This window comes from Arachis hypogaea, chromosome 3, assembly GCF_003086295.3.
Source record: "Arachis hypogaea cultivar Tifrunner chromosome 3, arahy.Tifrunner.gnm2.J5K5, whole genome shotgun sequence".
In the NCBI taxonomy this organism is placed as follows: domain Eukaryota; kingdom Viridiplantae; phylum Streptophyta; class Magnoliopsida; order Fabales; family Fabaceae; genus Arachis; species Arachis hypogaea.
The window spans coordinates 5,903,189-5,921,272 of record NC_092038.1 but is presented as its reverse complement, the minus strand read 5'-3'; the positions used below and the strand labels follow the sequence as shown (position 1 = coordinate 5,921,272).

General features: G+C 36.9%; 4 protein-coding genes across 12 annotated transcripts; 2 read left to right on the top strand and 2 right to left on the bottom strand.

The window, feature by feature from the left end:
• LOC112789074 (amino acid permease 4) lies at window positions 1–2,283 on the top strand. 2 transcript variants are annotated; one of them, XM_025830819.3, is made up of 5 exons: window positions 1–151; window positions 249–387; window positions 478–805; window positions 969–1,569; window positions 1,796–1,942. In XM_025830819.3, the coding sequence occupies exons 1-5, from the start codon at window positions 104–106 to the stop codon at window positions 1,940–1,942; spliced, it is 1,263 nt and encodes a 420-aa protein (XP_025686604.1). In that variant the 5' UTR covers window positions 1–103. The 2 variants fall into 2 exon arrangements, with proteins under 2 accessions (XP_025686604.1, XP_025686603.1); XM_025830818.3 differs by having other exon boundaries at window positions 2–151; window positions 1,653–2,283.
• Window positions 906–3,824, bottom strand: LOC112789076 (senescence/dehydration-associated protein At4g35985, chloroplastic). 5 transcript variants are annotated; one of them, XR_011876891.1, is made up of 5 exons: window positions 3,078–3,822; window positions 2,809–2,975; window positions 2,632–2,716; window positions 2,395–2,532; window positions 906–2,103 (listed from the first exon to the last, which is right to left on the bottom strand). XR_011876891.1 is itself a non-coding variant. In XM_025830824.3 (4 exons), exons 1-4 carry the CDS (start codon window positions 3,785–3,787, stop codon window positions 2,520–2,522), a joined length of 966 nt encoding a protein of 321 aa, XP_025686609.1. In that variant the 5' UTR covers window positions 3,788–3,824; the 3' UTR covers window positions 906–2,519. The 5 variants fall into 5 exon arrangements, 3 of the variants coding, with proteins under 3 accessions (XP_025686609.1, XP_025686606.1, XP_025686610.1); XR_003196156.3 differs by having other exon boundaries at window positions 2,395–2,523; XM_025830824.3 differs by having other exon boundaries at window positions 906–2,523; window positions 3,078–3,824.
• Window positions 3,825–5,353: 1,529 nt separating this feature from the next.
• On the top strand, window positions 5,354–15,442 carry LOC112772088 (uncharacterized). 4 transcript variants are annotated; one of them, XR_011876890.1, is made up of 7 exons: window positions 5,359–5,647; window positions 5,831–5,907; window positions 6,626–6,684; window positions 7,404–8,860; window positions 13,683–13,741; window positions 14,871–14,993; window positions 15,070–15,442. XR_011876890.1 is itself a non-coding variant. In XM_072226370.1 (6 exons), the coding sequence occupies exons 4-5, from the start codon at window positions 7,411–7,413 to the stop codon at window positions 13,724–13,726; spliced, it is 1,494 nt and encodes a 497-aa protein (XP_072082471.1). In that variant the 5' UTR covers window positions 5,359–5,647; window positions 5,831–5,907; window positions 6,626–6,684; window positions 7,404–7,410; the 3' UTR covers window positions 13,727–13,741; window positions 14,871–15,442. The 4 variants fall into 4 exon arrangements, 1 of the variants encoding a protein (XP_072082471.1); XR_011876889.1 differs by adding an exon at window positions 6,186–6,398 and having other exon boundaries at window positions 13,683–14,993; XR_011876888.1 differs by having other exon boundaries at window positions 5,354–5,647; window positions 13,683–14,993.
• Window positions 15,443–15,596: 154 nt separating this feature from the next.
• Window positions 15,597–17,879, bottom strand: LOC112789075 (protein EARLY-RESPONSIVE TO DEHYDRATION 7, chloroplastic). Its single transcript, XM_025830820.3, has 4 exons — window positions 16,455–17,879; window positions 16,190–16,356; window positions 16,023–16,107; window positions 15,597–15,937 (listed from the first exon to the last, which is right to left on the bottom strand). The coding sequence occupies exons 1-4, from the start codon at window positions 17,162–17,164 to the stop codon at window positions 15,754–15,756; spliced, it is 1,146 nt and encodes a 381-aa protein (XP_025686605.1). The 5' UTR covers window positions 17,165–17,879; the 3' UTR covers window positions 15,597–15,753.
• Between the last annotated feature and the right edge of the window lie 205 nt (window positions 17,880–18,084).

Genomic DNA, 18,084 nt, shown 5'->3' with positions numbered 1-18,084 from the left:
AGTAATACAGTTTCAACGCATATTTACCTATAAAACCCCATCTATTTTCTTTATAAAAGTATCCCTCACATTTTATCCACTTTCTTCTAATCAATAATTAACCATGTTGTCAAGAAGTAGAACACTTCCTAGCAGAATTCACCACGGAATTGTAAGACCAAGTTAACAAATATTCACTCTATCATTGTCCTTAGTTTAATCATGACGTTGGGTTATACTAATGTTTGTTACTTGTTTGTATATAACAGATAGAAGAGAGGCATGATGTGAAGCATTACTTACAAGTAGAAGTGCAGCCAAAAAAGCCAACGGAAGCTGAAAAACCAATTAACATTCTCTCCAATTATTCTAAGTGCTTCGATGATGATGGTCGCTCCAAAAGAACAGGTTATAAACATCACATTTATTTTATAACATACCTGCATATGACTTTCAACATTCAAAGCTGATGACATTTATTTTACTTTATTATTGTAGGGACATTTTGGACAGCAAGTGCTCATATCATAACTGCAGTGATAGGGTCAGGAGTGCTCTCACTAGCATGGTCAGTGGCTCAACTTGGTTGGATTGCAGGACCTCTTGTCATGCTTCTCTTTGCATTGGTCAACCTCTATACTTCCAACCTACTTACACTTTGTTACAGAACCACTGATTCTGTCACTGGACACAGAAATTACACCTACATGGAAGCAGTCAAGAACATCTTGGGGGGTAGAAAGGTCAAGATATCTGGCCTAATCCAATATTTCAATCTCTTTGGAATTGCAATTGGGTATACTATTGCTGCCTCTGTCAGTATGATGTGAGTAATAATAGCATGTTAAATGATTCAAGTATACTAAAAATATCAGTATTCGAGACTAATGACTAAAATTACCAAAATATCTGTTACAATTGAAAACTTTCCTTAATTCTATATGTTTTACTCATTAATGTGAATGAATTTTGTTCTTATATATATATAGGGCAATAAAAAGGTCAAACTGCTATCATAAGAGCCATGGAGAAGATCCATGCCACATGTCAAGCAATGGGTACATGATAACATTTGGTACAGCAGAGGTGATATTCTCTCAAATACCTGACTTTGATCAAGTATGGTGGCTGTCCATAGTTGCAGCAATCATGTCCTTTACATATTCATCAGTTGGATTGGGCCTTGGCATTGGAAAAGTAGCAGAAAACAGAAGCTTCAAAGGAAGCCTAACAGGAATAAGCATTGGAACAGTGACACAAGCTGGAACAGTCACAGACACACAGAAGATATGGAGAAGTATGCAAGCTCTGGGAGCAATGGCTTTTGCATACTCCTTCTCCATTATCCTCATTGAAATTCAGGACACCATAAAATCTCCCCCTGCAGAGTACAAGACCATGAGGAAGGCCACTGTGCTGAGCGTGGCAGTCACCACCGTTTTCTATCTGCTCTGTGGATGCATGGGATATGCAGCCTTTGGAGACAATGCACCTGGAAACCTCTTAACTGGTTTTGGATTCTATAATCCTTACTGGCTTCTTGACATTGCCAACTTTGCAATTGTTGTGCATCTTGTTGGTGCATATCAGGTATTACTCATTACTCTTATCATATATTGTATTAATTTTGATCCATTTTGTTTGTTCTTTCAATAAACTTGCAGAATATGCAGGTATTTTGCCAGCCTTTATTTGCATTTGTTGAGAAATGGTGTGCAAGAAAATGGGCAAAGAATGGTTTTGTGACCTCAGAATATAAAATTGCTGTTCCTTTTCTTGGAGTATACCAATTGAACTTGTTCCGGTTAGTATGCAGGACCGGTTTTGTGTTGTCAACAACCATCATAGCCATGCTCATGCCTTTCTTCAACGATGTAGTTGGAATACTTGGAGCATTTGGTTTCTGGCCCTTAACAGTTTACTTCCCAATAGACATGTACATTTCACAGAGGAAGATTCCTAGATGGAGTAATCGATGGCTTGGACTTCAGTTACTCAGTTTCACTTGCCTTATTGTTTCAGTTGTAGCTGCTGTAGGTTCAATGGCTGGGGTAGTGTTGGATCTCAAGACTTATAAGCCATTTAAAACTAGTTATTAAGCTTGTTAAATCTTGTGCTTATAACCTGCTTAGTACTCAAAAGTTAAGAACAGTAGGTGATGATGATGATGATGATAAAGAAAACTACACATAAGTAATTGTTATTATCTCAAGTTGTATGTGAGTTATTATCACTTTTTTGAAGTTACCATGAATAATTGTATACAAGGGTAACCTTTTTTGGCCATTTTTTTCATCTCCTCAAGGTTGCTACTTACCTACTACCTTTTTCTTCATTATATTAGATTTTAACTTCTGCTATAGGACATTATAATTAAACGAATCATAATTCATTTTCCAGAACATCTATTATTACCTGAACTTGAATACAGTCCTATCATTCAATACTATATCTTTGATCTGAGTGCTTTCCAAATCTTGAATACAGTCCATGCTGTCCCCATTGCATGCCCCGCTGCATCAAGCCCTTCATTTATCACCTTACCTGCTTCCTCTCCATATATACAAAATAGAGTCAAAGCCAATAGTACTACTACATCATAGGACATATAATTGACAATGAACAAACACTTGGTTGGAGAAGGGAACTTACTTATGGGAAACAAGTTCTGTGGTAACAACAGATGAAGTAGACATTACATTCCTTCCAGCTACTTCCACAGCATCACACACCTTATCTGCAGTCACACAAACACACAACATCCAAAATCCAATTCCTTTGCTTCTATGCATTATGCATGCAGATACGTAAAGTAATCAAGAAACTCACTGAATCCATCCATGGTAGCAAAAACAACTTCCCCCGGAAGAAAGCTAAAGAATTTTTTCCCTGCTTTAGAATTCACTGCAGAACTTGTGAAGAACCCAGGCACCTTCACCACCCCAGATAGGACACCTATGGCCACTTTCTCTGACATCTCCGTCAACCTCTTAACCCTGTCCAAATCCAAATAAATATTACACTACATCATAAAACTGAATACATAACAGAGAAATGAATAGAATAGAATAGGTTAATTTCTTGGAAGGAAGAGAAACCTTTTCAGGCTCTCCATTGCTCGAGGACTAATCTGAGATTGGGAAGAAGCAGGTTGCATCCTCCTCTTGAAGAAGTCATTGCCGGACTTTAACCTCTCAACAGTAACATCCCCACACCAAAGAATCCCCCTCACAACCTGCCCCGAACCAGCGGCTATCCACCGAGCGAACCGGCTACTGTAGTCCTCCACGTTGGGTGCCACCGTGGTCCAGTAAGCTGCAGAGCTCTCCTCCACCAACTCCCTCTTCTCGCCGGAAATCTTCATCTCCTCCGGCGAGGTCTCCCTCGGCGCCACCACCTCCCATCCTAGCACATTCTCCAACTTCTCCACTGAAAGAATACTATACCTTTCCAGAGCCTCATCGAGTTCCTTCAGGACACCCTCTTGACCCTTTGAAGCCACGGTCAAACCATAGCTCAACACATCGTAATCTTCCTCTCCTTCTTTCTGATTATTATTGGGAACGCGAAGCGTGAAGAAGTAGTGGGACTCGTCGAGTTTTACAGCGGAAACATCCTTCGTCAACGGCCACTGAACTTGGTCGCCGACGCGAGCGATGACAGCGACAACGCTTTCAGCTTCGTTTATGGTGGTTATGGTGAGATCGCCGGAAGCAAGTTGGAGGCTAGAGTAATTCTGTATGAGGTGGACGAAGACGCCGGGAATTGTAACAAGAACATGGTCGAGTGGTTGCTGTGACGATGACATTATTGTTTGGATACAGGAAAGAAAGTGGAAGGAAAGAAAGTGGGACGAAAAGTAGAGTTATTTGTATATTGTTTGGATTAAGAGAAAATAGATGAAAAAAAATAGAAAATTTTTTTTTTTTGTTGGATGAAAAGAAAAATAAAAAAAATAATCATAATAATATAAAATTACATTAATATTTTTATATATTATATATAAATTATAATATATTAATATATTTAAATTATTTTTTTAATAAAAAAAGTGTTTCTAATTATATTTTAGAATTTTAATATATTATTATTATAAACAATAATACTTTTTAAATTTATTTTTTTTATTTTTTATTAAATATTATAAATTTGTTTTTAATTTTAATAATGGACATGTTAATAATTTTACTTTTACTTTGAAACTCTCAGCAGTTTTCTTCCCAAGTTGGGAAAGAAAATTTGGATGTGAGCCCTACGTTACTATTTTCCTTTTCCATCTAATTTCTGTGCTGATCCAATCAAGAGAAAATTCCATTTTCCTTCAATTTTCCTTCCTTCAGTTTTCTTTTCTTCTAATTTCCATTGATCCAAACATAATGTTAAGAGAGCAATGAAAATGAGTAAAAACACAAACGACAAACCAGCTCCTTCTCCATTTTCACTTCAGACAATAAAATACGAGTAGTGTTAGAAGGGTGGAAATTTTGTGATTTGTAGTTATTAATTATTTTAATAATGTAAAATTTTATTTAAAGATGTGAAATTACTCATTTTATTTTTAATATCTTACTAATCAAGTCCGAACAAAATTTTAATAAAACTGCTAGTTTCTATACTTTTTTATAAAGTATATATTTTGACTCTAAATATTATTATTTTAAAAAAAATCTTTTTTTTTTAAAAATCAATTAAATAAGAATAAAAATTAATTTTAATGATGTTTTTATTTATAATTCAAGTACTCGAGGATTATTGTTGAAAATGGCCATGTTGATGGTGGTAGCTATTGATATTAATAATTGGATAATTTACATCAACAAATTAAATAGAGAATAATATTACATGAATATTTTAAAACGAAAAAGCTTATATACGCATATCTGTTTTTCACAGACCTTTATGTAAATAGAAGCTATTAAACTTACTATTTCTATAAATTATTATAAATTATTAATTTTTTTAAAATTAAAAATAACAAATAATTATATAATATACAATAATAAATTTTATTTATATAATATATAATTTGATAAATAATTAAAATATTATATTAATTAAATTATCATTTAATTCGTAAAATTCAAATTTTGAGTCAAATGTCATTAAAATAATAAGTTTTATATTTAATTTTATAAAATAAATAATAATTAATTGATATAATATTTTCTTTAACTCTTATATTATTTTGGAGGGTTCTACTTAATATTAATTTTTTTAACATAAAAAATTCTGATAGAGTTAAAGGATAATTTTTAATAATTAGAAATCGTTTATCATTCATGTTATACCCACACAAAAAAAGAGAAAATAGAAGTGCATAGTCACGTGGGTGGCACATGCCCCCACTTAAACCCCTTCCCCCTCTTTATTCTCTGGAGCCTTCATTGATCCCTCCCTCTTTCTTTTATTTTCATTTCCTTCATACAAATCAAAACCAAACCCTCTCTTTTCCTTCATCTCCTCTTCCATTCCATCTTCTTCGTTTCAAAATCTTCATCCAACCACAACACACCAAATTTCATTTTACCCTTTTATTTTATCTCTATTTTAATATATCATCTATATCCAAAGTAAATTTTTATTTTTCACAACCCCAAATCAAGAAGCTCATATTAATGAGTGAAGGAAGCATTTAAATTTGAGTTCCAATTATTATTGAGACTTCAAGGTAACTCTTTGACTCAATAATTAGCAATATTCCCAATTTTTGTCATCTATATATTTATGGGTATGTATAAATCCGAATTAGGGTTATTAGGGTTAGAAAATTTGGGGCTTTGTCAAGGTGAGTAAGATTATGTTAATTGACAATATTAGTAGCTCACAAATATCATTATTGTCATATTTCTAGAGTTGTAGAACTATTGGACATCATTTGGTAGCTCGTTGATGCGCTCAGAGTTGCTTCCGGTTCTTTTGAATCAAGTTGTGAGTGGATATTATATCTATAATTGTTTTTAAATATATTATTATCAATATCTATGTTGAATCATTAATTTTGGAGTTTGAAAATATTTTATTATTGTGATTTTGAATTTCTAAAAATAAATATTGATTTGTGAAACTTACAATTTTATAAAAATACACACGAGACGATATTTATATATTTTGTAAAGTATAAATATTTTCTTATTTGACTTATTTAAATTTTAATTAAATTTTAGTATGCAATCTTATATATATTAATTTGCTATGGAATTTGGTAGTATGTTACAAGTGATTTGGTTTGGATTGGTTTGGGAGACTCTGACTAGAAACCCGTAGTTAACGGCGATTATGACGTTAACCTAGATGCATCTGGCTCAGACCTCAGCTAGCAGGGGCGTTGCTAACCTAACGTGTAGGCCACACGTTGGATCTGTTATACCGTACGGGCACACTAGAGGAAAGGGCTACCCTTAGAGGTGGAGCCGCCCTAGGTGTGTAATATTTGATTTGATTTGACTTCTTGAATGAGAACTCCCATTTCAGTTCATCCGCTTAACTATTTATCTAATGTTTGTATAATTAATTAATATGAATTCCTCATCTCTGAAAAGAAATATAATTTTCAAGGTAAACTCTATATTGTCTCGTGTGGGTTATAGATGTAATGTTTGCTCACTGAGTTGCAAAACTCACCCTATTATATTCCCATGTTTTTCAGATACAGGAGTCATTTCAGGTTCCATTCCACCTGCCCCTCAGTAGATCTTAGTCATTTTGGTGAGCCCTTCTTCTTTCCAAGGGCTAAATAATTATGTAATGGAACCTTTGCTCAAAATCTAGACTATGTCAATGCTCCATATGTCACAGGCAGGATCTTCGTGTGGGTTATGTTATTTTGAATCTTGAACTGTTTAGGTAGTGATTATGATTTGGTTATGTAAGACTTAGGGTTTTAACTATATACTCTAGTTATCAACTTGATATATATATATATATATATATATATATATATATATATATATATATATATATATATATATGATGCGTATTTTGGATATATTTGGTTATAGATATAATTTGGAGTATGTTGTTGTTGTTGTCTTGGAAATGGAGGTTTATTATTAATACAGGGAGTTAATATTTATGTTGGTAAGGTCCTAGAAACAGAGGAGATTCTGTCCATTTTTCTGAAAATTTGGTCGTTTGGCTTGCTGAGGGACTTGTCCCTTGAGCGCCAGTCATGGCTTGGTTCGGGCCATGACAAAGTGGTATCAGAGCTTTAGGTTTTCCTGTGTAATATGGAGCAAGTGTCCTTTAGTAAGATCACAATTGTGCAAATAGAAGCCGGCCCATTTTCATAAAGTGTGATATTACTAGAGGCCTATAGGAAGTTGTCCTCAATCTTTTGGTCTCATAATTCTTTCTGTCTGTCCTATTGTCTTCGAACTCCATATATATATGTCGTTGATGATTCAATCGCTCTACTTACTCGATAGGTAGAAGATGCCACCTAAGAAAAGACGTGGTGGAACTGTTGGTGCTCCTGATACTGCTGAATCCAATAGGGCAGTTTCTCCGCCACTTGGAGCGCTTCGACAAAGGCCAAGGAGCCAAAGGATAGCTGATAGGCGCGAAGGAGAGATACCCCGCGAGAGAGTTCAAGAGAACCCCGCAGTAAGAGAGGCTCAACCGGACTTAGCAGCTGAATTGAGGGGAATGAATCAAACTCTTAATGCGGTGTTACAGGTTCTAACAAATCAAAATAGGGGTGAAGCGAGACTTCCTAATGCGCCAAATCCTCAGCCTCATAGGGTTCATCAATTGTTTGGGGATCAAGAGCCGCCAATTGAAAAGTATTTGAAGTTGAATTCGTCCACTTTCAATGGAGATTCATTGGATGAAGATCCACAACAATATCTAGAGGATGCAAAGAAAGCTATTCGAGCTCTCAAGTGCACCAAAGAATGGGCTGTTGAGTTAGTATCCTACAACTTATGTGGTTCAGCAAGATATTGGTATGAGTCTCTTCTTGAGAGCAAAGAAGCAGCTGGACTTCCTCCTCCTTCCTGGGAAGAGTTTACTGAAGAGTTTCTTGCTCAATTCTATCCAGCTAACAAGCAAGCAGAAGATGCAATTGCCTTTGAAAGATTAAGGCAAGAGAATATGACAGTGACTGAGTATGCTAAGGAGTTTACTAGACTTTCTAAGAGTGCTCCGTACTTGGTGAATTCAGAAGAGATGAAAGTTCGTTGTTTCGTTCGTGGATTGGCAGAACCTATGTTCACTACTCTTATGCCTGAAGTCGGACGCATGTCTTTTAAGGATGTCCTAAACTCTGCCTATGGAATTGAAGCTGGGATAGCGGAGAGAAATGCTTTTAAGGATGTTGGCAAGAAGCCCAAGATGAAGGGACAATTTTCTGGTGGATCTAGTTTAGGAGGATTTCAGTCTCATCATGGTCAAACTAATCAACAAGGTTATTCGGGGTATCGAGCTCGTCCTCAAGCATCTTTTGGTGGGGTTGATTCTTCTGGATCTGCTCCCATGAGTGTTTCGAATCCCAGACCTTTTGTTAAGAGCACCTCTCAATCTAGTGCACAGGGTTCAAATCAGACAAGGCCAGCTCAGCCCTATTGTCTTCAGTGTGGGAGTTACCATTCCGGTATATGTTTCAAGGCTACTGGTGCATGTTTTGGTTGTGGTCAATCTGGTCATCTTTGGAGGGATTGTCCAAATCCTAGAGGAGGCTTTGCTCCAGGTATTGCACGTCCTACAACACCAATGCCATCATCTTCAGCTATGTCTCTTGGAAATTCTTCTGGTCCTAGTGGCAGAGGAGCAGGTGGCAGGGGTCAGATTTATAACAGAGGAGGGAGCCAAAGAGGAAGAGGTCAGGCACGTGTGTATGCCTTAACACGTCAAGATGCTCAAGCTTCTCATGCTGTGGTGGCAGGTACTTTACAAGTTTGTTCTTTAGATGCTCGAGTGTTATTTGATACGGGTTCTCATTATTCATATGTATCTCCACATCTTGCATCTCGTTTCGATAAACAACCTGAACTGTTATCCCACCCATTTCATGTTGGCACTCCGCTTGGAGTCTCCACGATGGTTCGAGTCGTATTTCGGTCTTGTGTTGTTAGAATTAATACCGTTGAAACCTTAGCTGATTTGATCCTTTTAGAACCAATGGAAGATATTGACGTCATCTTAGGCATGGATTGGTTAGCAGCTTGTCATGCTGATGTGGGCTGTTACTCTAAAACTGTGAAGTTTGACATACCGGGTATCTCACCTTTTGTTTTTAAGGGTGATGACTGTCCCACTTTAGCTAGCATCATCTCATCTATGAGTGCTATGCAATTGATGGATAAGGGAAACCAAGGATTTCTGGCAGTTGTTAGAGATGTTGATGCCGAAGTGCCTAGTCTTGATCAGGTTCCTATTGTTAGAGAATTCCCTGACGTGTTCCCTAATGAGCTACCGGGGATGCTGCCTGACCGTGAAGTTGAGTTTTCTATAGAATTGGCTCCGGGAGTTCAACCTGTGTCCATTCCTCCCTATCGTATGGCTCCAACTGAGTTACGAGAATTAAAATTTCAATTGGAAGATATGCTAGAGAAAGGATTCATTCATCCTAGCACTTCTCCGTGGGGAGCTCCTGTTCTATTCGTAAAGAAGAAGGATGGAACGATGCGACTATGTGTGGATTATCGTCAGCTCAATAAGATAACTGTTCGCAACAAGTATCCATTGCCAAGGATTGATGATTTGTTTGATCAACTTCAAGGAGCTACCTGTTTCTCAAAAATCGACCTGTGTTCAGGGTACCATCAATTGAAGATAAAAGAGGAAGACATTCCAAAAACTGCTTTTCGTACTCGCTATGGGCACTATGAGTTCTTAGTAATGTCCTTTGGTCTGACGAATGCGCCTGCAACTTTCATGGACTTAATGAATCGAGTCTTTAAACCTTTCTTAGATCGTTTTGTTATCGTCTTCATCGATGATATCTTGGTGTATTCGAAAAGTGCTACGGAGCATGAGTATCATTTGAGGATTGTGTTACAAACCTTAAGGGATCACAAGCTCTATGCTAAGTTTTCTAAATGTGAGTTTTGGCTTGATCAAGTGACATTCTTGGGGCATGTGGTATCAAAAGATGGAATCATGGTGGATCCAAAGAAGGTTGAAGCCGTTCAGAAGTGGCCAAGGCCTACTACAGTGACAGAAATTCGTAGCTTTCTAGGGTTGGCCGGCTACTATCGGCGATTCATCAAGGACTTCTCGAGAATTTCTGCACCATTAACCAAGTTAACTCAGAAGAATGTAAAGTTTCAATGGTCAGAAGCTTGTGAGGAAAGTTTCCAGACACTTAAGGCTTGTCTAACCTCAGCACCAGTTCTTGTTTTACCTTCTGGGTCTGGGGGATTCTCAGTCTTTTGCGATGCATCTCGGATAGGACTTGGTTGTGTATTAATGCAGCATGGCCGTGTTATTGCCTATGCCTCGCGACAACTCAAGAAGCATGAGCAGAATTATCCAACTCATGACCTGGAGATGGCAGCGGTCGTCTTTGCTTTAAAGATTTGGAGACATTACCTTTATGGTGAGACCTGTGAGATCTATACGGATCACAAGAATTTGAAGTATATATTCCAACAAAAGAATTTAAATTTAAGGCAACGGAGATGGATGGAGTTGCTAAAAGATTATGATTGTACCATTTTCTATCATCCTGGAAAGGCAAATGTTGTAGCAGATGCCCTCAGTAGGAAATCTATGGGTAGCTTGGCCCATATCACTCTTGGAAGGAGACCAATTGTTGAAGAAGTCCATCAATTGGAGGCCAGTGGAATTCAATTTGATCTTGGAGAATCAGGAGTTTTCTTAGCACATGTTCGAACCCAATCTTCCCTGATAGAACAAATCAAGGTTGCACAAAATGATTATCCGAAACTAAGAAAGCTTATGGAAGATGTTCGCAATGGGAGGAACTCAGACTTTTCTCTTGATCAAGATGTTTTGCGTTGTGGTCAATGCTTATGTGTGCCAGATAACCCCGACTTGAAGAAAGCTATTTTGGAGGAGGCTCACAATTCTAAGTATACCATTCATCCAGGCTCCAATAAGATGTATCAAGATTTGAAACAATTGTTTTGGTGGGAAGGCATGAAGAAAGACATAGGAGTTTTTGTTTCTCATTGCTTAACTTGCCAACAAGTTAAAGCTGAACATCAAAGACCTGCTGGGTTATTACAACAGACTGAGATACCTGAATAGAAGTGGGAAAGGATTATAATGGATTTTGTAACAGGTTTACCTCGTAGTTTTAAAGGTTTTGATTCAATTTGGGTAATTATGGATAGAATGACGAAGTCAGCTCACTTTCTTCCGGTGAAAACAACTTTCAGTGCAGCTCAGTATGCTCAACTTTATGTTGATGAGATAGTTAAGCTACATGGAATTCCAGTGTGTTTCAGATCGCGGGCCCCAGTTCACCTCTCATTTTTGGAAATCTTTTCAAAAAGTGTTAGGAACTTGTCTAGATCTTAGCACAGCTTTTCACCCTCAAACTGATGGGCAATCAGAGAGGACGATCCAGATATTGGAAGACATGTTAAGGTGTTGTGTTCTAGATTTTGGTGGGAATTGGGACAGCTATCTACCTTTGATCGAGTTCTCTTATAATAATAATTATCAAGCCAGCATTCAAATGGCACCATTTGAGGCTCTTTATGGGAGAAGATGCAGGTCACCTATTGGGTGGTTTGAGGTTGGTGAGGTTAAGCTTTTAGGGCCAAATTTGGTACAAGATGCGGTTGAGAAGGTTCGCATAATAAGAGAACGTTTATTAGCAGCTCAGAGTAGGCAGAAGGCTTATGTTGATAACAGAAGGCGTAATTTAGAGTTTTCAGTGGGTGCTCAGGTATTTCTGAGAGTGTCGCCTATGAAGGGAGTGATGAGGTTTGGGAAAAGAGGCAAGCTTAGTCCTCGATACATTAGTCCATTTGAGATACTGGACAGAATAGGTGCAGTTGCTTACCGCTTGGCTTTGCCGCCTGAGTTGCCTATGATTCATCCAGTCTTTCATGTATCAATGTTGCGCAAATACCTTCCTGACCCATCTCATGTGCTTGCACCACAAGCCATAGAGCTACAGGAGGATTTATCATTTGAAGAGGAACCAGTGGCTATAGTTGATCGCCAAGTAAAGAAACTGCGTTCTAAAGAGATAGCATCTGTGAAAGTTGTTTGGAAGAATCATTCGGTAGAAGAAGCAACTTGGGAAATGGAGGATACCATGCGCGACAAATATCCATATTTATTTGAGTCCGAAGGTAATAATTACATCTATCGTAGTATATAAGTCCAAAATTCGGGGACCGAATTTTTTTAAGGGGGAGAAAATGTTATACCCACAAAAAAAAAAGGAAACAGAAGTGCATAGTCACGTGGGTGGCACATGCCCCACTTAAACCCCTTCCCCCTCCTTATTCTCTCGAGCCTTCCCTGATCCCTCCCTCTCTCTTTTATTTTTATTTTCTTCATACAAATCAAAACCAAACCCTCTCTTTTCCTTCATCTCCTCTTCCATTCCGTCTTCTTCATTTCAAAATCTTCATCCAACCACAACACACCAGATTTCATTTTACCCTTTTATTTTATCTCTATTTTAATATATCATCTATATCCAAAGTAAATTTTTATTTTTCACAACCCCAAATCAAGAAGCTCATACTAATGAGTGAAGGAAGCATTTAAATTTGAGTTCCAATTATTATTGAGACTTCAAGGTAACTCTTTGACTCAATAATTAGCCATATTCCCAATTTTTGTCATCTATATATTTATGGGTATGTATAAATCCGAATTAGGGTTATTAGGGTTAGAAAATTTGGGGCTTTGTCAAGGTGAGTAAGATTATGTTAATTGACAATATTAGTAGCTCACAAATATCATTATTGTCATATTTCTAGAGTTGTAGAACTATTGGACATCATTTGGTAGCTCGTTGAGGCGCTCAGAGTTGCTTCCGGTTCTTTTGAATCAAGTTGTGAGTGGATATTATATCTATAATTGTTTTTAAATATATTATTATCAATATCTATGTTGAATCATTAATTTTGGAGTTTGAAAATATTTTATTATTGTGATTTTGAATTTCTAAAAATAAATATTGATTTGTGAAACTTACAATTTTATAAAAATACACACGAGACGATATTTATATATTTTGTAAAGTATAAATATTTTCTTATTTGACTTATTTAAATTTTAATTAAATTTTAGTATGCAATCTTATATATATTAATTTGCTATGGAATTTGGTAGTATGTTACAAGTGATTTGGTTTGGATTGGTTTGGGAGACTCTGACTAGAAACCCGTAGTTAACGGCGGTTATGACGTTAACCTAGATGCATCTGGCTCAGACCTCAGCTAGCAGGGGCGTTGCTAACCTAACGTGTAGGCCACACGTTGGATCTGTTATACCGTACGGGCACACTAGAGGAAAGGGCTACCCTTAGAGGTGGAGCCGCCCTAGGTGTGTAATATTTGATTTGATTTGACTTCTTGAATGAGAACTCCCATTTCAGTTCATCCGCTTAACTATTTATCTAATGTTTGTATAATTAATTAATATGAATTCCTCATCTCTGAAAAGAAATATAATTTTCAAGGTAAACTCTGTATTGTCTCGTGTGGGTTATAGATGTAATGTTTGCTCACTGAGTTGCAAAACTCACCCTATTATATTCCCATGTTTTTCAGATACAGGAGTCATTTCAGGTTCCATTCCACCTGCCCCTCAGTAGATCTTAGTCATTTTGGTGAGCCCTTCTTCTTTCCAAGGGCTAAATAATTATGTAATGGAACCTTTACTCAAAATCTAGATTATGTCAATGCTCCATATGTCACAGGCAGGATCCTCGTGTGGGTTATGTTATTTTGAATCTTGAACTGTTTAGGTAATGATTATGATTTGGTTATGTAAGACTTAGGGTTTTAACTATATACTCTAGTTATCAACTTGATATATATATATATATATATATATGATGCGTATTTTGGATATATTTGGTTGTAGATATAATTTGGAGTATGTTGTTGTTGTTGTCTTGAAAATGGAGGTTTATTATTAATACAGGGAGTTAATATTTATGTTGGTAAGGTCCTAGAAACAGAGGAGATTCTGTCCGTTTTTCTGAAAATTTGGTCGTTTGGCTTGCTGAGGGACTTGTCCCTTGAGCGCCAGTCATGGCTTGGTTCGGGCCATGACAGTTCATAAGTTTATAAAAATATAGATTTTTTTGAAATTTTAACTAAAACAAAAATTGTATACTTATTCTTATTTGTTTTAATTTTTTTATATTTTATTTAAATACAAATGAGGGTATTTTTTTATTGACATTTATGTTTTAAATTAAAAAATATTAATAATTTATACAAATAATAAATCGAATCAATTAGATTGAATTTACATGCATATGCTGCAGAAATATTTAATCCAAGAGTTGATTTGATTTATCATGTGCTTTTATTATAATATAATGGATTCCATTTATATTAAAAATGTGTAAATCAAGTTTAATTGTTTCGATTTATATAAATTTATTTTAGAACATGCATATAAACTAATTCACTTTAGTACATTCACTACATTGGTATGATTTTGATCCTCAAATAATTGGTATGAATTACCTGAATTTTGTTAATAATATAACCTTACTTTTATTAAAAAAAAAATACTAGATAATCAAATATTTTTAATAGCCAAATTCAACCAAATCTTGTTATACATGACTATAGCTATACTTACGTGGCTTCCTCCTCCACCTTCTCCCTCTTGTTGGTACATATCAGGTATTAGTGTATTGCTCTCTGTCTCTATCATACATTATATCAACTTTGATCCATTTTTGTTTGTTCATTCAATAAACTTGAAGAACATACGTGCAGGTATTTTGCCAACCTTTATTTGCATTTGTTGAGAAATGGTGTGCAAGAAAATGGGCGAAGGATGGTTTTGCGACCATAGAATATAAAATTGCTCTTCCTTGCATACCAACTGAAATTGTTCCGGTTAGTTGGAGGACAGTTGTTTTTGTATTTTCAACAACCATCATAGACATGCTCATGCCTTTCTTCAACGATGTAGTTGGAATACTTGGAGCATTTGGTTTCTGGCCCTTAACGGTTTACTTCCCAATAGACATGTACATTTCAAAGAGGAAGATTCCTAGATGGAGTAATCGATGGCTTGGACTTCAGTTACTCAGTTTCACTACTTGAGTTCTTGTTTCAGTTGTAGCTGCTGTAGGTTCAATGGATGGGGTAGTTTTGGATCTCAAAACCTATATAAGCCATTTAAACCTAGTTATTAATCATGTTCAGTCATGTGCTTATAACCTGCTTAGAACTCAAAAGAACAGCAGGTGATGATGATGATAAAGAAAACTATAAATATACCAAGAAATTGTTATTATCTCATGTTATATGTGAGCTATTATCACTTCTTATTTTTGAAGTTACCATGAATAATCTTGTATAAATGTGTTGATGTGTAACCTTTTTTGGCCATTTTGTTCATCTCATCTACCACCCTTCTTTTTCCCCTTCATTATTAGATTTTAAATTCAGCTACAAGACATTATGGATCACAATAAATGAAATGAAAACAATTCATTTTAGAGAACATCTATCTATATCATTCAATACTAAAATGCTAGACACGTTGAAAAATATTGGAGAGATGAATTGAACATTAAACAAACAAACTGGAATAGCAAAACAACTATGAATCCCTTTACTACGCTAGATATCAAAATTTTGCAGCATTTAACTACTGGTTTGCTTTGAGTTGAGCAGAATTTGCTTTGGCAGCAGCTTTGGCTAGTGTAGTAGGCTTCATGACACTCTTTGGATTGAGTGCTTTCCTAATCTTGAATACAGTCCATGCTGTCCCCATTGCATGCCCTGCTGCACCAAGCCCTTCATTTGTCACCTTCCCTGCTTCCTCTCCATATCTACAAGATACACTCAAAAGTCAATATTACTACAACATCATCGGACATTTAACTACCACACACTTGGTTGGAGAATAGAACTTACTTATGGGAAACAAGTTCTGTGGTGACAACAGATGAAGTAGACATTACATTCCTTCCAGCTACTTCCACAGCATCACACACCTTATCTGCAATCACACAAACACAACATTTCAAAACCCAACTCATATAATGATAATCAAAGATGTGTAAAGTCATCAAGTAACTCACTGAATCCATCCATAGTAGCAAGAACAATTTCCCCTGGCAGAAAGCTAAAGAATTTTTTCCCTGCTTTAGAATTCACTACAGAACTTGTGAAGAACCCAGACACCTTCACCACCCCAGAAAGGATACCGGTGGCCACCTTCTCTGACATCTTTGTCAACCTCTTAACCCTGTCCATATGCAAATAAATATTCATAAAACTGAAAACATAACACAGAATTTAATAGAATAGAATAGAATAGTTTAATTTCTTGGAAGGAAGAGAAACCTTTTCAGGCTCTCAATTTTTCGAGGACTAATCTGAGATCGAGAAGAAGCAGGTTGCATCCTCCTCTTGAAGAAGTCATTGCCGGACTTCAACCTCTCGACAGTAACATCCCCACACCAAAGAATCCCCCTCACAACCTGCCCCGAACCAGCGGCTATCCACCGAGCGAACCGGCTACTGTAGTCCTCCACGTTGGGTGCCACCGTGGTCCAGTAAGCTGCAGAGCTCTCCTCAACTAACTCCCTCTTCTCGCCGGAAACCTTCATGTCCTCCGGCGAGGTCTCCCTCGGCACCACCACCTCCCATCCTTGCACGCTCTCTACCTTCTCCACTGAAAGAATACTATACCTTTCCAGAACCTCATCGAGTTCCTTCAGCACACCCTCTTGACCCTTTGAAGCCACGGTCAAACCATAGCTCAACACATCGTAATCTTCCTCTCCTTCTTTCTGATTATTATTGGGAACGCGAAGCGTGAAGAAGTAGTGGGACTCGTCGAGTTTTACAGCGGAAACATCCTTCGTCAACGGCCACCGGACTTGTTCGCCGATTCCAGCGATAACGGCAACGCCGTTTTCACCTTCGTATATGGTGGTTATGGTGAGGTCTCCGGAAGCAAGTTCGACGCTGGAGTCATTCTCTATGAGGTGGAGGAAGACGCCGGGAACTGTAACAAGAACATGCTCGAATGGTTGCTGTGACGAAGACATGGTTGTGAACTTGTGATTGGAGTATAATCAATGCGATGATGATGACGGTAAGTTAAGAAAGCGTTCTTATATAGCGTAGCATTGATGGATAAACCGACATGTTGAGAAAGGGACACGTGGCAAGTAGCGCGGTGGAGCAGGCGTGTTACAACCGTGGAGGTGGAGATGTCTGCCATGTGTGACGGTTACATTGGCAGTTACTTACCCACAAAGAAAGAAGGAAAGAAACACAACTAAAAAAAAAATTCCCGCGTCTTCAAGTATGGGCCCAACAAAGCATACAGTTGTTTATATTGGGCTTTTGACAAAAACTGGGCCCAAATAGTACAAATTCAAGACGAAAAAAATTTAACAAGGGAGTGAGGGAGGGACCACAAAAAAAAGCTGAGAAAAGGGGAGAACGTATCAGAAGTGTGGTGGTTTTCTCTGACGATCAGTGGACATGGTTGTCAACATATGCGGATTCTCTATAGCTTACAAAACAAGACCTGTTATATTCGTTGGAGCAATACAGAATCAGAGTAAATAAATGGCAAGAGCAAAATGGAAGCCTTGTAACTACCAATCGCATCAAAGGGAAGGACCAATCTATATAACGTTTTTCTACTACATGCTCCCTAAATTATTATAGTCGTGAATCATGACGAACATAACAAGAAATGAAAAATACTACTACTTCTAGTACAATTAATTAATAATGTATGATATAATGAATCTCCCATGACGCCAAGTATCAGATTTCCTTTGCTTTTAGTAGCTAATAAGATTTATGTTATGGACCCAACGTCTGCCATGTATGAACCAACAATAATGGATTAAGAAATTAGGGTAGTTATTGTAATTCGTTAAAAAACTATATCTAGTAAGAAAAATGAATGAATAAAGGTTGTTTTTCCCAACTACTTCAACCTCATTTCCGT